An 18,587-nucleotide genomic window follows, 5' to 3' on the forward strand; every position below is an offset into this window, starting at 1 on the left:
TTTCAACTGTAACCCAAACTTACTAAACAGTAAATTCATACCGGCAGGTTTTTCCTAGGCCCCTGTGGCTTTGAATGTCAACAGTAAGTTTTAGCAAACAGAGTTGGTGAATATCAGTTTTATTTCTTACATACACATATGTGAACACATATAGTCTCTAGAGTAAAAAAAAAAAAAAAAAAAAAGGTCATTAATTTTCTCCTAAAACAAATATCAACAGATAAATTAGTAGAAAATATACTGAGAGGAGCATGAAAGTTGAAAATTATCTTCCTGAAAAGTCTCTGGTATTCTTTCTATTATCCGAGCCTATGGTGAATAGCTCACTTTTCATGCTCCTCTCTGTATATTTTTTACTAGTTTATTTGTTGATTTTTTTAAAAAAGAAAATTAATGGACTATAACTTTTTTTTGTACTCTAGAGACTGTATGTGTTCCTGTGTTTTAATAAAAGGTTGTAAAAGCAACATTCAGTTATAACATTTGGAAGATTATTCATGGAAAAATTATGCAAAGGAAAAAACAGTATAATCCTCTGGGATATTAAAGATATGTGGTAAACTTTTCCAAATGCTCTTGCCACAGTTCTCTAAACAGCACTCATCACATTCTTCTGCGTTTCTCAAGTTACACAATGTAAACAGTTTTTTTTAATAATGTTTTGATAGTTTTATATATTATTTTCTTGTACATGTTGGCATAGTCTTGACAATGATGTTGAGAAATAATGAAAACCAAATTTGCCTTTCTCCATGCCAGGTGACTGGAAAATCCTGCTAAAAGTGCTTTGTCTCCCTGAAAGCCATAATGATAGAATAGCAATCATGGTAACAGTATGCACTAGGATAGAGGCCAAGGAGAATAAATAGGAGACTTTTCAGTAGCAGATGATCTCATTTAATGGAAAAAAGCACCAAAAATCACTTGATCTCAACTGAATTTAGAGACTGGAACTTTACTCTTGAGCAACAAGGCTAGGCATTTGCAACACACCAAGCAGGGTCTGGGATAGCAGTCTACACTATGAAATAAAACCTAATAAATTATATGAGCTTTATTCTTTTTACAGAGTAGTCTCTTGCTGGGGGTAATGTTGAGCAACAGATTTTTTTTTTCAACCAAACCCAATATTTTTGGGTTGCTTCCCCCTCCCCCCACCCAATTCCAACCCAAGATTTTTTGGTTGCTCCCCCTTCTCCCTCCCCTCCCCCAAGATTCCAAAGACTTTTTTTTAATTTGCAGGGAAGAAAAAAAAACTGTTTCAGAAGAATGAAGCAACAAATTATATCGGTCAAGCCACTGCATGAGGGTAATCTAATCACTAGATTAGAATAACATATAGAGTCATGTCTGAAGGTTAGGCAAAACGGAAAAGCTCTTTCAGGTTGGGGTAGTACCACATTCAAATCAATAGTCTGCTCTGCTCCCCTTGTCAATGGTGAAATTCACTGTTATTTCTATGGAAGCACTGTTGTTAGGGCTCTTAAACGATATGTTGAAAAGCAGCCATGTTGTCAGTTTCAAAAAAGCACCTTGACGCTTTCTGGTGGGAAATATCTCTTTATGATGTATTTCTACAATGTCTAGCACAATGGGGTTGGAACTGCTTATGCACTACTGCAGTGCAGATAAATAATAATAATGGACTGATTTTGATGTAAAATTCAGAGATAGAGCCCTGCAAATCTGTGGATATCTACTTTATATCCAGGGATATCTGCATAGAATCATAGGATTGGAAGGGACCTCAAGAGGTCATCTAGTCCAACCCCTGCTCAAAGCAGGACCAATCCCCAGACAGATTTTTACCCCAGTTCCCTAAATGGCCCCCTCAAGGATTGAACTCATAACACTGGGTTTAGCAGGGCAATGCTCAAACCACTGAGCTATCTCCCCCTCCCTGGATCTGGATCTCCACAGGCCATATTTGCGGATCGTGGATCAGATGCAGATACAAATTTTATATCCACATAGGGCTCTATTGATAGGCATTCATCTCTGATTGCGCATATGCAAAATCAGCAGTTGTATTGCAAAATTCACTGTGAAGAACACCCGCCCACATGTATGAAAATAAGAGTTGGGCCAATGGACTCTGTTTTCAAAGGGTAACTTAAGCCCCTCTTTACTATTAGTAAGAGTTGTGCAGCCAAATCCTTGAGTGCTCCACTGAAGAATTATTCATTTCTCATGGTCAGGGCCGGCTCTGGCTTTTTTGCCACCCCAAACAAACAAACAAACAAACACAAAAACAAAAAACAAATCGGGGCGGCCGGAGCAAGGGTGCTGGGGGACTACCTGCTCTGCAGACGTTCCCCGGCTAGTGGGGGAGAGGGGAAGGGAGTGGGGGAAGTGTGGCGGGGGGACGGCCAGGGCTTCAGCGGGGCGCTTGCCATGCGGCCCCGACCGCCGCCTGCCAGGAGGGCTCTGCGCCGCTCCGGTCGGCGGAGAGGGAAGGACGCGGGCTGCCCTGCCTGGCTTGCTACAGACCTGGCACCGGCTGGGGCAGATGGAGTGCACAGCCTAGGGTTATCATATTTAACAAATAAAAAAAGAGGACCCTCCACGGGGCCCTGGCCCCGCCCATTTCCCGCCCCTTCCCCGTCCTAACTCCTCCCCCTCCTCCCTCCCACTCCCAGCCACGTGAAAAGGGCTGCCCGAGCGCTACCGGCTTCACGGTTTGCCGGGCAGCCCCCAGACCCTGCGCCCCCGGCTGGCGCTTCCCCAGCGCAGCTGGAGCCTGGGAGGGGAAGCGCCCAGCCAGGGACGCAGGGTCTAACGGCTGCCCGGCAAACCGTGAAGCTGGTAGCGCTCGGGCTTCGGGCAGCCCCTATGCCTCCAGACCCTGCGCCCCCGGCCGGGCACTTCCCCTCCCGGGCTCCGGCGGCGCAGGGTCCGGAGGCATGGGGGCTGCCCAAAGCCCATAGTGCTCGGCTCTTAAACAGAGCCGAAGAGTCAGGGGAGGAGCAGAGCCGCCGCGGCCGGAGGCTCTGCTCCTCCCCTGACTCTTCAGCTCTGTTTAAGAGCCGAGCTGCCCGAGCGCTACCGGCTTTGGGCAGCCCCCATGCCTCCGGACCCTGCGCCGCCGGAGCCCGGGAGGGGAAGTGCCCGGCCGGCGGCTGGGGTCCGGAGGCAAGGGGCTGCCTGAAGCCCATAGCGCTCGGGCAGCTCGGCTCTTAAACAGAGCCGAAGAGTTAGGGGAGGAGCAGAGCAGCCACGGGAGGGGAAGTGCCCGGCCGGCATTTTCCCGGACATGTTCGGCTTTTTGGCAATTCCCTCCGGATGGGGGTTTGATTGCCAAAAAGCTGGACATGTCCGGGAAAAACCGGACGTATGGTAACCCTAGCACAGCCCGCTTCCCCGCGGGGCACTCCCTTCCTCCGCACCGCCGCCCCCTACAGGGCAGCCGGCTCAGTAAACAAACAAACAAAAAAAAAGCGGCCGTGCCGCCCTAGGATTGGGCGGAATGCTGCCCCGTAGAATCTGCCGCCCCAAGCATGAGCTTGCTCGGCTGGTGCCTGGAGCCGGCCCTGCTCGTGGTCAGCATTAGGGAACTGAGACTCTTAATACTCACATACAAGTCTGACAGCTTACTCCTATGTGCAGGCATTATTATAGCTGGAGCGCTATAGGTTGCATGAGCATTATCATCATTATAGCCAGTTGTTTTCATTCTTTTGTAACTTTCATTAACTGTTACAGGCCTTGTGTCTGCCTGAAGGTGACATTTTTTGAAAGTTGGAGCAAATACAAATATTTCCTCCTTTGGGGGAAAGAAGAGTACAAAATATATATTTTCCACATTATAAAAATATAATTGCAATTTTTTAAAAATAGCACTAACACCAACAGTTGAAATTGGAAAGCTTGAATTCAGCAGCGGTTTAACCTTCACTGACACAAAGTGGCTTTAAGTCTTCCAATGAAAAATTGGTTTTGTTTTCATGGAGTTAAGGTTCAAAAGTGTCTTTGTATAGGTATGCTGTCATACAGTGGATATGATTTTTTTTAGCTGCTTTTACCAGTGGTCTAAGGAGAGAAAACTGCATTATGCATTTATATAGAGCAGATCTACGTGTGCAGTGAATGTGTGCAGCTTCTGGGCTCTGCATTGATCTGGACTTTTATTCACAAGACCAAGCTTTGTTGATTGATACAATGCTGGTGAGATTTAACTAAATAATTCATGGATCCACGGTTGCAGACCTTTCCTGGGGAAATTTTCGTCCAGTTACAAAGCCCTGTGTTACAACAGTACTGGATAAAATAAATGCTGGGTGCATTGATTTCTGGAGCTGAGTCAAAAAGGGCATCTTAAGATATGGATTTGCATTGGGTTTAAATTGGGTTCAAGTTTTAACTGTATGCCATAAAAGTTTTATGAGCTGTTTTTGTAACATTTTGGCCTAAAAGCTTAGAAATGTCTTGGTAAACTCCTTCAGTTTTTTGTTTGTTTATTTGTATGTATGTATCATTACTAATCTGTATTTGGAATCAGTTTAGAGCTGATGCATTTTATTCTATAAAATCCAAGAAAAAGCCAGATTCTGCAGAAATTGATGTTGGTGATTCAGTAGGGAATATCTTTTCTTCCAAGTCAATACTGACCTCAGTGCTCCAGCCTTATGCCAGGGTGTACTGTGCTGCTGAAGAGCTCATCTGTAAAATAGGATGTTAAATGGAGGTCCTAGCCATTTATGGATGAAAACTAAGGATAGTTGTTTACAAGTTCAATGTATATTTCATTAACATTAGTAGCAATTTTACATTAATTCATAACATGTTCTATTCTCCTTTCAAGAATTATTTCTAATAATGTATTGAAAAATAAGCAAATCAAATGAAGAGGCTGCTCAAAACCAAGTTCCCAATCCATCATTACTTTCTAATCTAAATGCTTGGACTGTATAAGTAGCTTTTACCGATACACTAAAAAGCGCCAGACAGTTCCATTGCAGTAAAACGACTATGGTCTGTAGAGGATCAGAATGATTGACAAAAATGGATCAAATGACTAGATGCTAACTATATTCAGTTACAAGTAGAAACTCAGGTACTTGACACAAGTATAGGAATCCTGAAATGAGCTCCAGTTGACTGAACATTTGAGGGATTAGAGTACAGTGAACAGCACCCATATTGGTTTGACAGATATTCATAATCATCTTCATTACAGAAGTTTTTTGTAGCAGGCAATAAAGCAGGGCCTGCAGTATTACTTTCACTGGATATTTGTAGTTGATCATCCTTAAATTATTTATGTCAATAATGGAATGTAATAGGGTCCATTAATGTTTGGAGAAAGCGTCTATCAAAGCATTACTTCTAAATAATAAATAATAGAAAAATTCATATTCAGACAGGGAATTTATACTATTGTTTGATAGTTAATTTAACTTATCTTGGCTTTGTAACTTTGATTACATGATTCAGTCTGTACATTGTGAATGACTGCAGAAATTAATAACAGGACTTCTATGGATTTTATTTGGAAGTTTCCAATTTTTTTCTGTATGCAAATGGAATAAAATACCAGAAGGCAAGTCAATATGTGCGTTTTGATTCTCAAATGTTGCCTTTCTAGCCATGCTGTATAAAGGAAGAAGCATGCCAATATGATCATATGTCTTGTAGTGTAATAGTGTTCCGACCCTTATTAGTTACAGCAAACACAAAAAGCAATAGTTTTTGGGTTTCATTTAAAATGAATCACTTCTACTGACCCGCCTCCCCCCAAAAGAGACTATAAATAATCTACTAACGAGGTGTCAATCCCATGGTAAAAGAAGAGCAGGAATTTCCTGTAGGGAGAAGAAACAGCATTTTCTGGGTTCTGTCTCAGCTCAGCATCCTGGACAGTTTGATGAAATATGCATTACTTTCTTTTAAGTTTCACTGAATTTAGTGCTGGGGACTGAAATTCTCTATTCATCCATTGAATAGTTACAGCACCGGCAGCTGCCATGCAAGCTTCCCCACCCTGTCTTACCTCTCAGGATAACTTGTTTCCTGTTCATTCAGTAGTCTCATTACAGATACTACCATTAGGGAGATCAATTGTGATACGGACCGGTTCATCAGGAACTGGAATTAGACAATAACCTCATTTCACCAGATGGCATTCACCCAAGAGTTCTGAAAGAACTCACATGTGAAATTGTGGAACTATTAACTATGGTTTGTAACCTGTCCCTTAAATCAGCTTCTGTACCCAGTGACTGGAAGTTAGCTAATGTAACGCCAATATTTAAAAAGGACTGTAGAGGTGATCCCGGCAATTACAGACCGGTAAGTCTAACATCAGTACCAGGCAAATTAGTTGAAACAATAGTAAAGTATAAAATTGTCAGACACATAGAAGAACATAAATTGTTGGGCAAAAGTCAACATGGTTTCTGTAAAGGGAAATCATGTCTTACTAATCTATCAGAGTTCTTTGAAGGGGTCAACAAACATGTGGACAGGGGGGTTCAGTGGACATAGTGTACTTAGATTTCCAGAAAGCCTTTGACAAGGTCCCTCACCAAAGGCTCTTACGTAAATTAAGTTGTCATGGGATGGGAGGGAAGATCCTTTCATGGATTGAGAACTGGTTAAAAGACAGGTAACAAAGGGTAGGAATAGAATAAATGGTAAATTTTCAGAATGGAGAGGGGTAACTAGTGGTGTTCCCCAAGGATCAGTCCTAGCACCAATCCTATTCAACTTATTCATAAATGATCTGGAGAAAGGGGTAAACAGTGAGGTGGCAAAGTTTGCAGATGATACTAAACTGCTCAAGATAGTTAAGACCAAAGCAGACAGTGAAGAACTTCAAAAAGATCTCACAAACTAAGTGATTGGGCAACAAAATGGCAAATGAAATTTAATGTGGATAAATGTAAAGTAATGCACATTGGAAAAAATAATCCCAACTATACATACAATATGATAGGGGCTAATTAAGCTACAACTAATCAGGAAAGAGATCTTGGAGTCATCGTGGATAGTTCTCTGAAAACATCCACTCAGTGTGCAGCGCAGCCAAAAAAGCAAACAGGATGTTAGGAATTATTAAAAAGGGGATAGAGAATAAAATGGAGAATATCTTATTGCCCTTATATAAATCCATGGTACGCCCACATCTTGAATACTGTTTACAGATGTGGTCTCCTCCTCTCAAAAAAGTTATACTGGCATTAGAAAAGGTTCAGAGAAGGGCGACTAAAATGATGAGGGGTTTGGACGGGTCCCATATGAAGAGAGATTAAAGAGGCTAGGACTTTTCAGCTTGGACAAGAGGAGACTAAGGGGGGATACGATAGAGGTATATAAAATCATGAGTGGTGTGGAGAAAGTGAATAAGGAAAAGTTATTTACTTGTTCCCATAACACTGGTCTACAATTTTTGAGAAATCGTCTGCTTCAGAGATAAAATGTGTTATTTATTATGTATTTTGATGTGCTGAATTCAAATATGACAATTAAAACAACTGATTGGCTACTGTTTCTAAGATATTTAAGTTTTTACATTTTATGTCTATGTATATTGTGTAGATAGAGTTTTAATCATAAATTGTAAACCTAGGTCTTTTCATGTGTTTATGGTTGCTTTACATGATAATATTTCACCTGTCCTGTTTATGTAACACTTTAAAAATCAGCAAAAGGGTTATATAAATAAAATTTATTATGAAACAAAAGGCAAAAAACTATTATGTACATAGTTTAGTCCTATTCAGTGTCTACTCGGCGCTTCTTGGCTTGTCTCTTGTATTCATTAAATGGAGCATCTCTTGTCACTGTCCAGCAATAGTCTGCAAGCATTGATGAGCTCCATTTGCCCTGATAGCGTTTCTCCATTGTTGCAATGTCCTGGTGAAATCGCTCGCCGTGCTCGTCGCTCACTGCTCCGCAGTTCGGTGGAAAAAAATCTAGATGAGAGTGCAAAAAATGTATCTTTAGTGACATGTTACAACCAAGGCTTTTGTATGCCTTGAGGAGGTTTTCCACCAACAACCTGTAGTTGTCTGCCTTGTTGTTTCCGAGAAAATTTATTGCCACTAACTGGAAGGCTTTCCATGCCGTCTTTTCCTTGCCATGCATTGCATGGTCAAATGCATCATCTCGAAGAAGTTCACGAATCTGAGGACCAACAAAGACACCTTCCTTTATCTTAGCTTCACTTAACCTTGGAAATTTTCCACAGAGGTACTTGAAAGCTGCTTGTGTTTTGTCAATGGCCTTGACAAAGTTCTTCATCAGACCCAGCCTGATGTGTAAGGGTGGTAACAAAATCTTCCTTGATTCAACAAGTGGTGGATGCTGAACACTTTTCCTCCCAGGCTCCAATGACTGTTGGAGTGGCCAATCTTTCTTGATGTAGTGGGGATCTCTTGCACGACTATCCCATTCGCGGAGAAAACAGCAGTACTTTGTGTATCCAGTCTGCAGACCAAGCAAGAGACCAACAACCTTCAAATCGCCACAAAGCTGCCACTGATGTTGGTCATAGTTTATGCACCTCAAAAGTTATTTCATGTTGTCATAGGTTTCCTTCATATGGACTGCATGACCAACTGGAATTGATGGCAAAACATTGCCATTATGCAGTAAAACAGCTTTAAGACTCGTTTTCGATGAATCAATGAACAGTCTCCACTCATCTGGATCGTGAACGATGTTGAGGGCTGCCATCACACCATCAATGTTGTTGCAGGCTACAAGATCACCTTCCATGAAGAAGAACGGGACAAGATCCTTTTGACAGTCACGGAACATGGAAACCCTAACATCACCTGCCAGGAGATTCCACTGCTGTAGTCTGGAGCCCAACAGCTCTGCCTTACTCTTGGGTAGTTCCAAATTCCTGACAAGGTCATTCAGTTCACCTTGTGTTATGAGGTGTGGTTCAGAGGAGGAGGATGGGAGAAAATGTGGGTCCTGTGACACTGATGGTTCAGGACCAGAAGTTTCATCCTCTTCCTCTTCCTCGTCTGACTCAAGTGAGAATGATTCTGGTGCATCAGGAACCGGCAGTCCTTCTCCGTGGGGTACTGGGCATATAGCTGATGGAATGTTTGGATAATGCACAGTCCACTTTTTCTTCTTTGACACACCTTTCCCAACTGGAGGCACCATGCAGAAGTAACAATTGCTGGTATGATCTGTTGGCTCTCTCCAAATCATTGGCACTGCAAAAGGCATAGATTTCCTTTTCCTGTTCAACCACTGGCGAAGATTTGTTGCACAAGTGTCGCAGCATATGTGTGGGGCCCACCTCTTGTCCTGATCTCCAATTTTGCAGCCAAAATAAAGGTGATAGGCTTTCTTAACCATAGTGGTTATACTGCGCTTTTGTGATGCAAAAGTCACTTCACCACAAATATAGCAGAAGTTATCAGCACTGTTCACACAAGTATGAGGCATCTCTGCTCACTTTGGCTAAACAGAAATGTGTCCCTTTGCAAAATCAAACACTGACAAATAAGAGCGCACGACACTGTATGATTTCTAGAGCTGATATAGCGCAATTTGTTCAGCAGAGTGATGTAAGCTTCGTTATGATTGCATCATTCATGACTTCTAGGGACAACATGATACAATTCATATCATGTATGATGCAATACCAGCTTCAGATTGCATCATTCATTGTTTTGCCTAAAAAGCAAGTACTGTCCAAACCCAGTCATAGATTTATTCATCGATCCAGTCAAAGATGTATTTTAGTCATTTCTGGTTTAAATTGAGATCCCTTCCCTTTATAACTCACTTATTCTCTGCCATTCCCAAGTCAAGGGTCGTATATACTGACCCAATAGCATATCTTGAAAACTAGAGCCAATCAACAATTTTAAGCATCATTTTCGTTCTCAGTGACCCAGAATTAGTAAAGTTTGACTACATTTATTTCAGAAGCATTTTGGCTGTAGAGCAGTGTAATATAAGAACTAGGGACCACTAAATGAAATTAATGAGCAGCAGGTTTAAAACAAATAAAAGGAAGTTCTTCTTCACACAGCGCACAGTCAACCTGTGGAACTCCTTGCCTGAGGAGGTTGTGAAGACTAGGACTATAACAGGGTTTAAAAGAGAACTAGATAAAGTCATGGAGGTTAAGTCCATTAATGGCTATTAGCCAAGATGGGTCAGGAATGGTGTCCCTAGCCTGTGTTTGTCAGAGCGTGGAGATGGATGGCAGGAGAGAGATCACTTGATCATTACCTGTTAGGTTCACTCCCTCTGGGGCACCTGGCATTGGCCACTGTCGGCAGACAGGATATTGGGGCTGGATGGACCTTTGGTCTGACCCAGTATGGCCATTCTTATGTTCTTATGTTCACAAGACAGATGAAATAGTAATTACTGTCAGTCACTATCAGATGGTCAGATTTGAACTGGTGCCCTAAAGTGAAAGGCCCCATATCCCCCTTCTGCTTTCACCCTCCCGCACAAGCCAACTATTCCTCAACATGAGCCTGATTGGAACAAATGCTTTAGAGGTGAAAGGCTTCATAACCTATCCCCAATCTGAGTTATCCTGTCCTCTTGTATACATTAAGAAGGGTTTCACCATTTTTTAACCAGGTTTAGTTTTTAGTGTTTTGGTGTCATAATATCTGCTCGATCTGAAAGTTCTTTTAGTCTCCTTAAAAGGAATTATAATTAGGGCTCCTTGTTTGTCACGGAGGTTGCGGAAGTCACAAATTCCGTGACATTTCGCAACCTCCGTGACTTCTGCAGTGGCCAGTGTGGCTGACCTCAGAGCCTCCCAAGTAGCTGGCTCCGGGGTCTGTTGCTCAGGTGGCCCCAGAGACAGCCACACCTGATGCTGCTGGAGCGGCTCTGCAGCCAGCTGCTTGGGCGGCCCCGCAGCTAGCCACACCAGCTGCTGCTGGAGCAGCCATGGGGCCAGCCGCCCTAGCCTCTGCTCTGGCGGCCCTAAGCAGCTGGCCCCGGGACCGCCAAGCAGCAATCCCTGGGGCAGCCAGAACTGGCGGTCCCTAGGGTGGCTAGAGCAGCCCGCTGCTGGTGACCAGAGCAGCTGCTGCTGGCGGCCCCCAGCAGCAACTGGTGCTGGCAGTCCCCAGGCGGCCAGAGCAGCCAGTGCTGGCGGTCCCTGGCAGCAGTCCCCAGGCGGCCGGAGTAGCCGCTGCTCACAGACCCTGGGCAGCTGGTGCTGTTGGCCCCGGCGTGCCCCCCAGTGCACACCCACCCAGCAGAGCCCCACCCCATGATTTAGTCAGAGGTATTTCTAGTGTAAGTCATGGACAGGTCACGGGCCCGTGAATTTTTGTTTATTGCCCATGACCTGTCCATGACTTATACTATAAATACCCCTGACGAAATCATAGCCTTAATTATAATCATTGCAACTTTAAATCTTAATATTTTTGTTCAAGGACTTCTATTTATTCACGATCTTGTGAATTGCACCCTCTGCTGCCTTAAGAGGGTACTATTTCCAAGAGTGTGACTATACAGAAGAAACCCTTAATGAAATATATTTAATGTGATACGTAATCTTTCTCCTCGTTTTGATAGACATAGCACTTGAACTTATAAGTTATTTAAAATACTTAGAGCCACATTCTGCCTGAGATATTTGTGCACAACTTTGATCAACTTCACAATGACTTATTCATGACTATCTCAGGACGGAATCTTCCCTTGCTGTTCATTTTCTGAGAGAAAGTTGTTTGGGTTTTTTTTTCGTACAGTGGATTGCTACAGAATTTAAGACATTTAATTGCTTTGAGCTAACTGACTTTTCACATGAGAACAAAAAGAAAAGTTATGAAGAACTTAGACCCTCAGAACTGTGGAGTTTTAGAAGATTTTTAATTATATTTTGAGATCCTATTGTATAGCAACTATGCGTAAATGATTTTTTTATCATGTGACTTGCATTGTTAAATTGGAAACTACACTATAGCAACCACTAAAATATTTTTTGATTTCTAGTTCTCCAAAAAGGAAGTTTAATTCATATTTGTGTTAAACAACTATGAATTGTAATGAACTATCATATATGCACGTTGTAATAGAATGTATGCTGAGGGAGAGATTTCCTTGACCAAAGTTAAAACCCCTTATATTATCTACAAGAGGTTGAGTGAAATAGAAACTTTGGTAACTCAGCATTGTAGCAAGGACAAACGCAACAGAGAACCTATTCAGACGAGCATTGGGAAAAAAGGCTAAAGACAGAATTAGATAAATTCTCTCTTTGTGTGTACCCACCAAATGATGATCTAATAAATGATACATCTAAAGTGTTTGTTTCCTCTCTTTTGGTTATAAGGACCAATGTCATCTCTCTCCTTCCACAATATTGGTTTGTCCCTAAGCACTTTCTTTGTCCAACTAAAAAGTAAGATAAAAGGTGCTCTTGAGTGCTCCTGGGAAGCTGAACAGACAGTTTACCCATTGCTGACATGGAGCAGCCATTGTAATTTGCTCCTACTGATGGCACAGCTCATGATGGCATCTTTGAGCCTACAATATGGAGAAATTACAATGTAAATAATCTTTCACCAAGGTCTATCTAAAGTAAAAAAGTAAAACTCCAGGCTGACAGCTGGACTGGACAGTAAGAAGTCCTGGATCTATTTTATAATATCAACTCTTTTCCAGTTAGCAGCTCCCTCTTATTAATGGATGCATTGTTCTTTCTTGAGGAAGCAACTGCTCTTTGACTCACTGCAGTCTGTGCCATGAGCTCTCAGGCCAAAACAGGAGAAACTGTTGTGGAACAAATTCTATGCCTATCCTGTTCATGGTGTTTGGTCTGTGTGGCAGATGCCCAGCTGTTCCTGATATTAGCCTTTCTCCATACCCAACTCTTACACTATGCAGTGGAATGTTCTTCTGCCTCAATTTAGGAGCATTTTAAACCAAAGCTCCTCTCTATGGGTGCTGATGGCACCTATCTATTTCCAGCACATACAGGCATCCAGAAGTTTTTCCTCCAAACCAAAAAGACATCTCAGCTGTAAACTTGGGGTGAGGAGAGGGGGAGGTTTGGTCAGTTAGACATGGTTTTTCATATCACAGAATTTCCATCACAATTGGCCCCCTAGGAGCAATTTCAGCAGAGAGGCCACAGATACTAAGCTCTCCTCAAACCCTCAAGAAGTGTTCTCTGTGGAATACTGTGCACTGCTGCTGCCTGAACTGGGGACAAGCTGAGCAGCCTGTTTCCAAGGCCATCCCTCTAGAATCTGTCACCAGTGTTAAAGTCACAACTAAACAGTTTACTGTGAAACAAAGAACAGCCTCAAGTGCAGTGACCTACCTCCAAAGACATAAGAAGTTGCTACCTATGTTGTTCTCTGCTTCCTGGCCAAGAGTGCTGCAAGCCTCTTGCAGACAGCATTCAGGAGAAGGGATGAGAGTAGCCTTGCATAGTCACCATGGTGACTATGGACCCTGATAAAATCTAGGAAATGAGAAGGAGGATAATTTTCAGTGAGACTTTCCTAAATTCCCAAAGATCACAGATAATTGAGAAATAACACATGTGTCTGGCTGTAAGCTACGTGAAAAGTCCCTGCTTTCTCTCAGATATTCATGCTATGAGTCAATATGAGCAAACTGTTTACAGCTGGATGGGGTTTCGAACCAAATTCAGAACATATGTTTTCTTAGACATTACTGCTTATCCTTGAAGCACAAACTGACTTTATGGCTGTGCAAGTTATGTGTTAGCAAATCCAACAGTTGTAAGTGGCCAAGACTTTTTGTGGGAGTCCGTCATTAAAAATATGTGCAGGAATGTTTTGAGGATGACTTCCATTTCCATTTTGCTTTAATTGGATGGATCCTTTATAGAAACAGATGGTGTAACCCAGTAGGCAAGAGATGCTATTTCATAAATGCAGCTGCCTTTTGAGATCTGTAACAATTCAGTTTAAGTAGTGGCTGTTTAATCATGAGACCTTATTTCTGAAAGTCTGCTGGATTTCTGAGCCCTCTCAAAAACAAAGAAAACAACCAAAACCAGCCCCTGACATTTCTGTTTTTTGCATCAGTTCAGCATTATTATTTTTTCTATTTTTAGGTCCATCAGAGGTGTCAGCAACTGTGAGGTTCAGCAGAAGACCAACTTGTCCTGATGCCTCAGTGGCAGCCAGCCTCCCAACCCCTCCTGTACCAAGACACAGGAAGAGTCACAGCCTGGGAAACAAGTGGGTGCTCTACACTGTCTCAGCCTCTGTCAGTTCAAGCATCATTAGGGATTAATCCAGCAGTTGAAAATTCTTAGAAATTTCAGACAGTTTTCCTCTAATGCCCCTCTCCCATTTCTAGTCCTATAGGAGTGATTCAGGCATTAGTTTGTGTGCTTCAGGATTTTCCAGAAAGATGTCTTAACACTTTTCTGTTGTTTTAACTGATACCATGCTTCCTGCTAGTGCCAGGAAAAGTTGGCAATACTCACTTCAGTGTCATTCTTATACTATCCGCTTTGATTTGTGTGAATGTCTGATGTGCATAACAGATTTTTAACATCTCAATGATCCATCCAAGGAACATTACAATCTCTTTGCACCCACTACTGTTCTGAAAAGTTGTGGCCTTTCTGCACTGTATTAGCTGAATTGTATGGGTTAGAGAGAGACTCCCTCTTTACCATTTACTGAGAAAGCTCAGATCAGTGACAGCATCTCCTTTTCAATTAAAGTTTCTACATCTACCCAATTTTACAAGTGGATGGACTGTGGCAGAGAGCTCATGTGACTTGTCCAGTGTCACACAGTGTCCGTTGATTAGGTTATCTGAGGATCATTCAGCAATGAATTAGCTGCAGAGCGTGCAGTCTTCTATCTATGCTTCTCACCACTAGATTACACAGCCTCTGTACAGTGAGGAGTCAGAGCAAATAAATTAAAAGCAATAAATTCCCATCTGCACAAATACAACAATTGTTAACCATACACACTACTAAATCCAAAGCCTGATTAGGTTTTTATGCAGCTTATGTACGAGCAGTAGGAAAATGTGAGAAGTCCCATTTAACTGCATGCTACTAAAGAACTTATTGACATTTATGATCATTGTATGGTGAGGCAAAGTCTGAGTGGAAAAAACGGGAGTGAATGGATGTAATCAGATTACGTAAGAGCTTTTGCATTTTTTTTTCTTTCCCAACTTTCCAGTATGATGTGTCAGTTCAGTGTAGTTGAAAGTAAAAGTGCAACGTTTCCAACAGAGAAGCCACGCCACCTGCTGGATGACAGTGTCCTAGAATCCCACAGTCCTGTCAGAAACCACACTCTAAACTCAGTTTTCACCAATGGAATTTCCATAGGTAAGAACTCTATGCCTTGCTGAATTCTCTGCTTGTCTGTCTCTGCTGCTTTGAAGTATGCTATGGCACCTGTAACTACAGAAGCAGAAAGATTGTTTAGCTTCTAAAGAAAGATTGGTCACTTTTTTGGGAGGAAGTAGATTGGAACCACCTCTCAACTGCCCAGAAGCCTTGTGAACCGACTCAGTTTTTGTGCAGCTTAGCTCAACTCATCCACACAGATTTATTCTCCCCTGCTAGACATTGTCTCGCTAGAAAAAGATAGAGAGGGTCTGGGGGAAATTCTGCCAATGTCCATGCTGTACATATATGGGATGTCAAACCAGCACTTTTTACCACCAAAAAATTGACTAATGAAATGAGAATAAGTGTGAGAGCTATTTTTGCACAAGACCGATGTTTTTAACCTGTACTAGTGTAAGGTGAGGTTGGCCTGGGGATTCGCCTATAATGAAGGCATTACCAGGAGCAGATAGGAAGCAGAGTAACCTGAGCAAACCACAGTAAAAAGAAAGGTTTCAGAGGGGCAGCCGTGTTAGTCTGTATCAACAAAAAGAATGAGAAGTACTTGTGGCACCTTAAAGACTAACAAATTTATTTGAGCATAAGCTTTCGTGGGCTAAAACCCACTTCATCAGATGCATGCAGTGGAAAATACAGTAGGAAGATATATATACACAGAGGATATGAAAAAATGGGTGTTGCCATACTAACTATAACGAGAGTAATCAATTAAGGTGGACTATTATCAGCAGGAGAAAAAAAACGTTTGTAGTAATAATCAGGATGGCCCATTTCCAACAGTTGACAAGAAGGTGTGAGTAACAGCAGGGGGAAAAATTAGCATGGGGAAATAGGTTTTACTTTGTGTAATGACCCATCCACTCCCAGTCTTTATTCAAACCTAATTTAATGGTGTCCAGTTTGAAAATTAATTCCAATTCTGCAGTTTCTCTTTGGAGTCTGTTTTTGAAGTTTTTTGTTGGAGTATTGCGACTCTGACAGACCTCAAAGTCTGGAAAGTTGGAAAGGGGCCATCCTGATTATCACTACAAACGTTTTTTTTCTCCTGCTGATAATAGTCCACCTTAATTGATTACTCTCGTTATAGTTAGTATGGCAACATCCATTTTTTCATATCCTCTGTGTATATATATCTTCCTACTATATTTTCCACTGCATGCATCTGATGAAGTGGGTTTTAGCCCACAAAAGCTTATGCTCAAATAAATTTGTTAGTCTCTAAAGTGCCACCAGTAGTCCTCGTTCTTTTTTTTAGTAAAAAGAAAGAAGAGCATTAGTGCAAGATGCTTTTAAGGATGTAGGAACTGTTTAAAGAAGCTTACTGTCAATAATTAGAGCCATAAAACCTTTTCTAGTCTTTTACTGGTTTACTGTAACTCAAGTCTAGATGGAAGAAAATCAAAACAATTTATTCAAGATAGGAAAAATTGGGATTTTCAATCTGCAGTTTTGAGGAAATTATTTTGAAACAAATGTCCATTCTAAAGGCAGGACTGTGCAATAGGGTCATTTAAACTAGTCACCTGATCCTTCTGACCTTTGTCCCAGTTCTGGTTTGTTGTAAAGGAAAGCTGAAACAAAAAAGATTAACTTTTTCATTCACTGGTGTATTCCTCATGAAAATGTCATTGTTATGCTGCTTGCAAAAGGAAATTGGCCTTAAAGTTAAGGCTGACAGGTTCCTTCCCTGACTAACATGTCAAGATGCCTTGTGATTAAATCAAATAGGAAATCTACATTGTTTCAGCCAGAGGCTGAATCGTCGAAATTCAATTTACCTTACTCTTGCCGTCTTACTAGTAGCTGCTAGCACATCACATTAGTAATACTCCTGAGGGCATTCTGCACCAAAACATTTAAAAATTCTGCGCACAATATTTTAAAATTCTGCAGGTTTTATTTGTCAATAAATAAATGCAGAGGCTCCCGCATGGCAGTGAGGCTGCACCCGACCCTGACGCAGCACAAGGCCTGGGCTTGTCCCAGAAACACCCTGGGGCCCTGCCCTTCTGCGCCAGGCACACCAGATACGGGCAGGCAGGCTCAACCAGGCAGAATCCAAGTGTGGGGGGATTCAGGTGTGGGGTAAGAGGATTCTGTGTGGGACAACCTGGGTGCAGGCAGCTCAGTGGGGGGTCTAGGTGTGGGGGGATCTGGATGCACAGGGGCTTGTTGCAGGGTTCCAGGTACAGGAGCAATGGGACTCTGCATGAGTTTCCAGATGAAGGTTGTTGTTGGGGCTCAGCACAGGGGTCTGGGTGCTGGGGGAGTGGGCTTGGTGGGGTAGGGTCTGGGTGCAGCTAGTTGGTGGTCAGTGGTGTGGAAGTCTGGATGCGGAAGCTCAGGCTGGTGCAGGGGGTGCTGCATCAGGGTGGGGGTTTGATTACAGGGAGCTCAGTGAGGGGCGGTCTGGGTGAAGGGGTGGGAGTCCAGAGATTGGGGGTCTGGGTGCAGGATGGCTCCAGATGCAGGGGTTGAGGTTCAGTGAAGTAGGGTTCAGGTATGGAGGGATAGGGGGGTTCCTGATGTACCTGGTGGGGCTTGCAGGGGTGTCTGGGTATGGGAGATCTGGATGCACAGGGGTAGGGTGGATGGGGGAGCAGCTTCATGTACAGTGACCCCTCCTCCCACAGCTGAAGAGTGATGGGGGCAGGCAGCAGGGGAGGATGCTGAGCTTCCTGTAGCTGGGGGAGGTTTCTGGGGGTGGGTCTGACACAGCCCCAGCCACTCCTTGCAGGGGAGGAGGAAGGTCCCATCCTCTCCTGTCTCCAGCGCAGCTGGGACTAGCAGCTGATCTCGGCTCAGGGTAGGAGCCACTGCCTGGGGTGTCCCTAGCCCCATGGTGATTTACCTATCTGCCGGCTGCACTGGGTGCCTGAAAGGTTGTACCTGTGCTGCTCAGGAGTGGTGCGTGACTACTCTTGCAGCTTCCTTTGCTTCCCTCTCAGAAAGTAAATTTTCTGCGGGGAAGCAAAAAAAATCTGCTTGGGACATGAATTCTGCGCACGCGCAGTGGTGCAAAATTCCCCCAGGAGTAACATAGGGCCAGTAACCTGGCCTGTGTGAGACAAGTGCTTCAATAGGGTTCTACAGAAGAAGGATTCTGGTGGAAGCAGGGTGTTACAGGCATAAAGGCATGACTATGGGCTTATCTACACTGCATTAGTCCACACTAGAGGGTATACATTCTAGTGCATCCTAGTGTGTCACAAACTAACTGGTGTATGTGGACCCTGCTGCCATGAAGCAAAAGTTCTCTAGTGCATGTTTAATG

General features: G+C 42.9%; 1 protein-coding gene and 1 long non-coding RNA gene across 20 annotated transcripts in view; one reads left to right on the forward strand and one right to left on the reverse strand.

Moving 5' to 3' along the window:
• RALGPS1 (Ral GEF with PH domain and SH3 binding motif 1) overlaps positions 1 to 18,587 on the forward strand; it is a 381,746-nt gene that overhangs the window by 340,405 nt on the left and 22,754 nt on the right. For all 19 annotated transcript variants that reach the window (XR_010593744.1, XM_065572729.1, XM_042854450.2 and 16 more), the window contains 2 exons: positions 14,042 to 14,168; positions 15,138 to 15,289. Coding sequence is in view for 18 of the 19 variants with exons in the window: in XM_065572729.1 (XP_065428801.1) it covers positions 14,042 to 14,168; positions 15,138 to 15,289 (279 nt within the window). In the remaining variant the exon portion in view is untranslated. The remainder of the gene's footprint in view (positions 1 to 14,041; positions 14,169 to 15,137; positions 15,290 to 18,587) is intronic.
• The window catches only part of LOC122174088 (uncharacterized), a 44,450-nt gene continuing 37,152 nt past the window's right edge, over positions 11,290 to 18,587 (reverse strand). Inside the window, exons 2-3 of the long non-coding RNA XR_006175433.2 lie at positions 13,277 to 13,420; positions 11,290 to 12,477 (exon numbers count right to left, since the gene is read on the reverse strand). This is a non-coding gene — a long non-coding RNA (uncharacterized LOC122174088). The remainder of the gene's footprint in view (positions 12,478 to 13,276; positions 13,421 to 18,587) is intronic.

Source organism: Chrysemys picta, chromosome 18, assembly GCF_011386835.1.
Source record: "Chrysemys picta bellii isolate R12L10 chromosome 18, ASM1138683v2, whole genome shotgun sequence".
NCBI lineage: Eukaryota > Metazoa > Chordata > Testudines > Emydidae > Chrysemys > Chrysemys picta.